At 62.9% G+C, this 7,428-nt stretch overlaps 5 protein-coding genes across 5 annotated transcripts in view; 3 read left to right on the plus strand and 2 right to left on the minus strand.

Moving 5' to 3' along the window:
- AMSG_02813 (protofilament ribbon protein) overlaps nucleotides 1-1,021 on the plus strand; it is a gene marked incomplete at its 5' end in the record, with an annotated part of 1,589 nt that extends 568 nt beyond the window's left edge. The window contains one exon of the mRNA XM_013905200.1: nucleotides 211-1,021. Within this exon, the coding sequence (XP_013760654.1) occupies nucleotides 211-975 (765 nt within the window). The 3' untranslated portion in view covers nucleotides 976-1,021. The remainder of the gene's footprint in view (nucleotides 1-210) is intronic.
- Nucleotides 887-2,366, minus strand: AMSG_02814 (short chain dehydrogenase; the record flags this gene model as incomplete). Its single annotated transcript, XM_013905201.1, has 1 exon — nucleotides 887-2,366. The coding sequence occupies one exon, from the start codon at nucleotides 2,364-2,366 to the stop codon at nucleotides 1,002-1,004; it is 1,365 nt and encodes a 454-aa protein (XP_013760655.1). The 3' UTR covers nucleotides 887-1,001.
- Nucleotides 2,367-2,618: 252 nt separating this feature from the next.
- On the minus strand, nucleotides 2,619-3,497 carry AMSG_02815 (uncharacterized protein; the record flags this gene model as incomplete). The annotated part of the gene is made up of 1 exon (XM_013905202.1): nucleotides 2,619-3,497. The coding sequence occupies one exon, from the start codon at nucleotides 3,495-3,497 to the stop codon at nucleotides 2,619-2,621; it is 879 nt and encodes a 292-aa protein (XP_013760656.1).
- Nucleotides 3,498-3,917: 420 nt separating this feature from the next.
- On the plus strand, nucleotides 3,918-4,988 carry AMSG_02816 (uncharacterized protein; the record flags this gene model as incomplete). The annotated part of the gene is made up of 1 exon (XM_013905203.1): nucleotides 3,918-4,988. The coding sequence occupies exon 1, from the start codon at nucleotides 3,966-3,968 to the stop codon at nucleotides 4,986-4,988; it is 1,023 nt and encodes a 340-aa protein (XP_013760657.1). The 5' UTR covers nucleotides 3,918-3,965.
- Nucleotides 4,989-5,070: 82 nt separating this feature from the next.
- AMSG_02817 (NEK protein kinase) lies at nucleotides 5,071-7,295 on the plus strand. The gene is made up of 3 exons (XM_013905204.1): nucleotides 5,071-5,392; nucleotides 5,651-5,719; nucleotides 5,927-7,295. The coding sequence occupies exons 1-3, from the start codon at nucleotides 5,297-5,299 to the stop codon at nucleotides 7,130-7,132; spliced, it is 1,371 nt and encodes a 456-aa protein (XP_013760658.1). The 5' UTR covers nucleotides 5,071-5,296; the 3' UTR covers nucleotides 7,133-7,295.
- Nucleotides 7,296-7,428: the final 133 nt, after the last annotated feature.

Below are 7,428 nucleotides of genomic sequence, written 5' to 3' on the forward strand. Positions count from 1 at the left end.
GGGGGGGGGGGGGGGATTGGCCCACTTGCCGGTTGGCTGCCGTGAGCGGTTGGTTGGCCGTTTGCCTTCAAATTTAGCCGCTGCTGTGGGCGGGGGTGGACGGGGGAGCAGGGTAGGGTAGGGGGAAAGAGGGACCAGGGGGAGACTGACTGAGTACGTGTGTGTGTGTGTGGGATGTGTGTGTGTGTGCTTGGTGTGCTTGTTGTGTAGGTGGCTGATGATGACGAGCGACTCGGACCGGCGTCGCTGCAGAAGTTCGAGGGCGAGGACTTGACGGGCGAGGAGCGGCGGAAGGCGCAGCAGGAGCAGATGCGACGGTGGGTGGCGCTGCAACTGGCGCAAAAGAAGCAGAAGCAGCGCGAGGAGGAGGAAGCACAGCGGCTGTACGAGCTCCGGCAGCAAGAGATGACGCTGCGCGGGCTGGAGATGGAGGAGGCGCAGAACCGGACGCGGCGGGCGGTGCAGACGGCGGTGAAGGACTACAATGCGGCGCTGGCGGCCGAGTGGGCCGAGCGCGAGCGGGCGCGCAAGCTAGCCGAGACCCGCGAGGGCCTGGAGGAGATCCACAACAACCTCAACTCGGATCTGCTGTGCGAGAACCCGTACAAGGCTGCGGCAGCGTCGCAGCTGCCCGGGCGTGTGGTGGTCACCGAATTCAAGGGCCTCCTGCCGGAGGAGCGCGAGCGGATCCGGGCCATTCAGGCCGAGCAGGCTGAAGAGCGGGCACGGATCGAGGCAGCGCGCGCCGAGGAGGAGCGCCGTTGGGAGCTGCAGGCCGAGGCCAACCGGCGCGCGGCGCTGCGGCTCGAGGCCCAGAACCAGCGCGAGCGCCGCGCTGTCAACGAGCGGGTCTCGGGCGAGAACGCCCAGCTTGCCGCCGAGGCAAGGCAGCGCCAGGAGTTTATCAACAACAAGCTGTACACTAACCAGCCGACCCAAGCGTACTGGGACCAGTGGAACACGTCCACGCGGTAGTAGGTGCAGAGCCCACACATGTCAAATCAACAGCAGTTGTAGCAGCAGCACGGGAGCATGTGAGGGATGAGGCAGCAGCCATCGCACGCCGTCTGCGAGTGGTTGTATCCGATAGCAGCAGCGTGCGCCAGCCATGCGTCGACGCCGGCGCTGACATTGACGCCGGTCCACCACGGGGTGTCGGTTGACGACGAGGCCGAGAACGAGCGCGACGAGATCGCGGATGAGGCGGCTGAGCCCAACGACGGCGACGAGGTTGACGGCGAGCGGGCGCGCGATGACTTGCGCCGGCGGCCACGGCGCTTGACAGGTGTTGTCTCGCATGTAGTCGACGGATCAGATGATGTCGAAGACCACTGCGACGACGAGCCGCGCGGCGGCGGCCGCAGGAGAAGGTTGTTGGCGGTGAGATCGGTCCAGCGCTCGACGCCAAAGGTGTGGCGAGCCTGAGCGGTGAGCACGTTCCACACCTCTTCCTGGCGAGTGACCGAGTAAGTGGCGTCGTCGGAGCCAATCGAGGTGACAAAGCAGCAAGTCGGCATGTAGAATGCGCCCGAGGTGATGGCATCGGCACGGGCGAGGTTGATGGCCGGCTTGGCGCCGTCGCGGGCGCCCTTGAGCGTGCAAGGGCACATGAGGCACGCCAGGATCGACTGATGCTGCCAAAGCCCGGTCCGAATGACACCCGGGTGGGCCGAGGCGACTTGGATCGTGGAACCAAAGCCGAGCGCCTCGAAGCGGCGGGCGAGGGCCTGGGTGAGGAGGACGTTGCCAAACTTGGAGACCGAGTACGCTCCCCACGGGGTGTATGCGTCGCCGCCGCGGTAGGCCGAGAGCAGATTGTCGATGTTGGGCACGCCGCCGTAGTGTGCTGTTGACGAGAGGTTGATGATGCGCGGCGGAAAGCGGTTGAGGCGGTCGCTGGCGGTCTCGATCATGAGCGGAGCGAGGAGAAGGGTGAGGACAAAGTGGCCGAGAACATTCGTAGCCCACTGCATCTCGACGCCAGCCGGAGTAGTGGCGTAGGGCGAGGCCATGATGCCGGCGTTGTTGATGAGGACATCGATGCGGTCCAGGTCGCGGAGGAGCTTGCGGGCGGCGTTGGCGACCGAGTCGAGATCGGCCAAGTCCACCACCCGAGCCTTGAGCGTGGTGCGATCGGTAGAGACCGAGGCGCATGACGCCTCACGAATGTCCTTGATCGCCGCCTGAGCCTTGCTTCTGCTTCGAGCCAGAACGACCACCGTACCAAAGCCGAGTTTGGCCAGCGCCCGCGCCGTCGCCTTACCTATTCCTGCGTTGCCGCCGGTCACGACAGCCACCCGTCCGGCGAGCTTCGTCTTGGCGGCATAGCATCCGCACGACCAACAGCAGGGGCCGTCACAGAACATGGTCTCGTAGCTCGTGGAGTTGCGGTTGGATGTGGGTGGGTGGTGGAGGAGTGTGGAAGCGCGAGATGGGGGCTGGGTGTGCCGTGGGTGTGGGTGCGGGTGTGGGTGCGGGTGTGTCTGCGGGAGGCTACCGGCTGACATGACAGGCAGCTTGAGGAGCCGGGTTCAATGAACGAGACTTTGTCGAGGCGAGTCAAGGCGAATCAAGGCGCACATGCGCCCGCGTCTGTGAGTATGCGTAGGGGGGGGAGGTCATCGGATGCGAGGGCCACCGTTGGCGGCCAAGGCCACGGCGGATCGTGATTGGCGAAAGGCAGCAGCAGCCTCGATGGCAGAAGCAGACTGCTTGGCGCTGGCCCGGGCACGGTGCTCACGGCGGATAGCCCGCCTTTCCTGGTCGTCAGCAGCGGCGGACTCACGTGCAAGAGCCGAGGCGGACACAACGGTTGCGCGGTCGATGTCGTTGACAGAGAGCATGCCGCGGAGGAGCGAGGGCGAGGCTTGGAGCGGAGGCCGAGCCGGCGATGAGGCTGCGGGCGGCTGCGGCGGCTGACGATGCGGCGATCGCTTGCTGGACGACTTGCGGGACCGCTTGCGACGGCGGCGGCGTTTGCCGGAGCCGGATGTCCGCGACGGCTTGCTTGCCGTTTGCCGGACCTCGCCGTCCATGAGCCGACGCAGGGAGGAGGCGCGGGCGTAGAGGCGGGCGCGGGCGGCGGCCTTCTCCTCATGCTCGCGGGCGCGGCGATCTCTTCGGAAAACGGAACGCGCGCGGAGCTTGCGGAGCGCCTCTTGCTTCCGGGCGAGATTGGCGGCAAGCTGGCGATTGGCGACGGGCGAGTTGTCGAGCGGCGGGGCGAGGCGCTTGTGGTTGCCAGCCGCGTAGCAGGCGATGCAGACGTGGAGAATAGAGTCCTGCGTGATGCGGAAGCGGTTCTTGAGGCGGGTGCAGCAGACGGCACAGATGAAGCAGTGCGGATGTAGGACGGCACCGGCAGCAAGAACAGCCGGTGACGGCGAGGGAAAGTACACGCCGCATCGGGCGCAGACGTCGTCGTCCGACGCCACCACCTGCCGAGCTTCGCCAAAAGTCAGCGCTCCTGTAGCGATGCTGAAGCCCTTTCCTGCCATACCCCACGCGGGCTGGGGAGGGGTGGAGGCTACTTGGTGTGGGACGAGAGAAGTGCGTGTGCGTGTGTAGAGGGGGGGGGGATCTGGTTACGACTTCCTCACCCACTCACGCACACCCACACACAGTCGTCACCGTCACGACCGTCACCACCACCATCACTATCACTCCACTCTCGCTCGACCCAACCCGAGCTATCTCTCTTCCTGGCTTTCGGGCAATCAACAGAGTCTATGCTGCCGCAGGTGAGACAGCGGGCTGGTGGAGGCAGTCGAGGTGGAGGCGGGAGACGGAGCTACACACGCTGGGCATCGTCGTCATCGCAGTCGTCCCGATCGTCGTCATGCTCGGTTGCTACAGCTTTGATGGTCCTTGCGGCCGGTGTGGTTGTGGCGGTCATATTTTCGTTGTACTTGCTAGACTCGGCGCTGGATCGATCTGCGAGTGGGGCTGGTGCGGGTGCGGGGAAGATGCGGGGTGCTCGAAGCCGAAAGCTTGGCGATGACGGCGCTGAGCCCGGGCCTGGTGTACCGAGCGACTCGGAGATTGCTGCCCGGGGAGTCGCGGACGATGATAATGTGGCTGTGGGTGGCGATGAGTTGCCGGGCAGCATCGCCGGTGGTGATGCTGGTGGTGGCGACAACAACGACGAGAGCGGCGAGGCCAAGTTCCACTACTTTACCTACGCCACCCACCGTGGCTCGGACGATCTGTTTTGCAAGGCGCTGAGCTCGGCATGGCACGCAAGAGTGCCGCTCCAGATCCTGGGCTGGGGCACGCGGTGGACCGGGCTCGCCGACAAGCTCAAGGGCGTGCAGCTCGCGCTGGAAGCCCTTCCGCCGCACGACATCTTTGTCTTTGTCGACGCGTACGATGTGCTGTTTGTCGAGAATGTCGACGTTCTTCAGGAGGCGTACGTGGCGGCGATGGCGCAGTACGCCCGCGAGGCTGATCTGGGCGATGTGGTGCTCTTTGCCGGCGAGCGTGGGTGCTGGCCGTACATGGATGGGCGACCCGAGGGCAAGGAGCTGTGTGAAGTTGTCTATCCGACCTCGCCCACTCCGTACCGGTATGTCAATTCGGGCATGTGGGCTGGGACTGTGCGCAGCGCGCAGCGGCTAATGGCGCTGGTTGCGGACGTGCTTGCTGCCGCGCCGGACGGGGCCAACGACCAGGAGATCATCTCCGATCTGTACCTTGCGCGGATTCCGGGCGTCACCGACTCGCCGATTGTGCTTGACACCGCGACGTGGCTTTTTATGTGCCTCCATCTCTCGCAGACTGATCTACACAACGACTTGACCAACAAGTTGACTGGTCACAAGCCGGCCATCCTTCACTTCAACGGCGGCTCCAAGCCGAGCATGCGCTCGATTGCCAGCGCACTTCCGACTCCGCGCTCAGAAGCGCCCGAGTTTGATCTCGCCTCCATCGCCGCGGACGGCGGCCTGGAGCTCACCCGCGCCTCCCTGGCTGACCTCTGCAGGCCGTAGTGTAGCGCTTGGTCGCCGCCGCGGGCTTGGAGTTTGGAAGTTGACATCGACGCTATCGGCTTGTTGCGGCAAGGCCCACCAAGTGCACACAACTTGTCCGAGCTCTTCTTTGTGCTGGTGGCGGCGCACACATGGGTCTACGAGGTAGCAGGTGTGCTTGACAGGTCCGGTGCGGCAAAGGCGGGCACAAATTGGCTTTGCACCAACGATTGTTGAATCCGCATGGATGATATTGTTCCGTTTTGTCGAGTCGCCAGTTTGCAGAGCCACTCCCTCGCTGCGGGAAACCACTCCTCGCGGCAGTTGTCATGGCGACCGAGTCTATTTCGCTCAACGACTACGTTCTCCTTGACAACCTTGCTTCGGGTTCTTCGGGTACCGTCTACACATGCGTGCGCAAGGATGTATGTTCCGTCTCTCAGTGCGCACAGCTGCTAGATATGATTCCAGAGCGGGAAATGGGGGGAGGGGGGAAGGCTAGCCGAACGATATGAGGACGTTTGGCTGGAGGCCATGCGGGTGTGTCAGCAACGGAGCAGTTTTTGAAAACCCTTGCGGGTGTTCTGTGCGTCACGCGGGGAGTGGGGAAGGGCATGGCTATGTGCGGAAGGGCACTCACACACTGTGGAAATGGGCATGGGCTGGTGGTTGCGAGGGGTTAGGATCCCCATGGTCGGGTCATGGCCATCAAGATCGTCGATATGTCCGAGTTCAAGCTCAAGGATGTGCAGGTACGCTTGGCTGGCTGGTTGTTCGGTGCGGGCAAGGTTGGAGGGGGAGGGTGGGAGGGTAGGAGGGGGCGTGTGAGTGTGCGGATGGGATGATAAGTATCACTTATGTGTGGAATATGCATGTGTGTGTGTGTGTGTGTGTGTGTGTGTGTGTGTGTGTATGTATGTGTGTGTGTGTGTGGGGACGCGGGGGGTCGCTGTGAGTAGCATGCGATGGCCGAAGTGACGGCCATGTCGACACTCCAGCATCCGAACATCATCGAGTACATCGAGTCGTTTGTGGATGACTCGAACTTGGTGATTGTGATGGAGTATGCGCCGTCGGGGGATCTGGAGTCGGTCATCAAGTCGCACCGGCGGATCCGCGAGTACATCGACGAGGACATGGTGCTCTCGATTTTCATCCAGCTTGCCGACGCACTGGCATATGCACACGAGATGAAAATCCTTCACCGCGATGTCAAGACGCAGAACGTATTCATGTTTGGCGAGCGGTGCAAGCTGGGCGACTTTGGACTGACGACGATCCTGTCGACAACGCAAGCGGTGGCCTTTACACGACTTGGGACACCGTACTACATGTCGCCGGAAGTCTGCCGTGGCGTGCCGTACTCTGACAAGAACGATGTGTGGTCGCTCGGGTGCCTGCTCTACAAGCTCTGCTCGCTGCGCAACGCGTTCAACGGTGAGTCCCTCAAGGGTCTGCTGGAGGCAATCTGCCGCGAGCCGACGCCCAAGCCACCGTCGCGGTACTCGCGTGAGCTGCGGTCGCTCATCAAGCTCATGCTCAAGAAGGACGTTGACTCGCGGCCGACGATGAAGCAGATCCTGGAGCTGCCGTTCATCCAGGAGACCCGGGCGCGGCTCGAAGGCGCGGCGCCTTCGCTCGAGGCTGCCCTTGACGCCTCGGACTCGAACTCTGTCTCGTCGACCTCATCGCAGTCGGGCGCCGGTGCCTTGTCGTATGGAAACACCGGGCGCAAGAAGGCCGGTGATGGCATCGGCGCCGTCTCGTACGGCGGCGAGCAGGCGTACGCCGTTCTCGAGAAGCGCATGGAGGCCATGAAGATGGAGTCGATGGCCGACGGCGACGCCAAGGCCAAGTCCAAGGCCAAGTCCAAGGAAAAGTCCAAGTCCAAGGAGAAGTCCAAGACCAAGGACAAAGACAAGGACAAGTCCAAAGCCAAGGGCAAGTCCAAGTCCAAGGACAAGTCCAAGTCCAAGTCCAAGTCCAAGTCCAAGGCCAAGTCCAAGGCCAAGGATGGCTCCGATTCGGCTTCCTACGATGAAGCCGGCAAGAAGCCTGATGCCAAGGCTCTTCGCAAGCATCATAAGGAGGGTCTCGCTGAGCTCCGTGAGCTCTACCTCAAGTCTAAGCAGGAGAAGGGAGGCAGCGGCGCCGACGAGTACTGATGAGCCGAAGGCGATACGACTCTACGACTCTACGACTCTACTCTCGGTGGCGATGCCATGCGCTTATCCTCTCTTTGCCAAGCTGTTGGTGATGAATCCTACTTTATGGTTTAAATGGATTCGAATTGAAGTGTGGGTGTATCGGTGAAGTTTGTGCATGGAGGGGGGGGAGGGGGGGGGAGGGCGGGGGCGGAGTCCCGACGGCTTGGGTTTGGGCCTGGGACACGTACACCTCCCTCTCCTTCCCTCCTTCCCTCTCCTCTTTAACTCTCTCTCTCTCTCTCTCCCAGGCGGGA

This window comes from Thecamonas trahens, assembly GCF_000142905.1.
Source record: "Thecamonas trahens ATCC 50062 unplaced genomic scaffold supercont1.10, whole genome shotgun sequence".
Classification (NCBI taxonomy): domain Eukaryota; order Apusomonadida; family Apusomonadidae; genus Thecamonas; species Thecamonas trahens.

Excerpts from the sequence above, each read along its gene's own strand:
- AMSG_02817 (XM_013905204.1), top strand. The coding sequence starts at position 5,297 with ATGGCGACCGAGTCTATTTCGCTCAACGACTACGTTCTCCTTGACAAC. Across the intron at positions 5,393-5,650 it reads ACACATGCGTGCGCAAGGAT|GATCCCCATGGTCGGGTCAT; the intron begins GTATGTTCCGTC and ends GCGAGGGGTTAG. Across the intron at positions 5,720-5,926 it reads TCAAGCTCAAGGATGTGCAG|CATGCGATGGCCGAAGTGAC; the intron begins GTACGCTTGGCT and ends CGCTGTGAGTAG.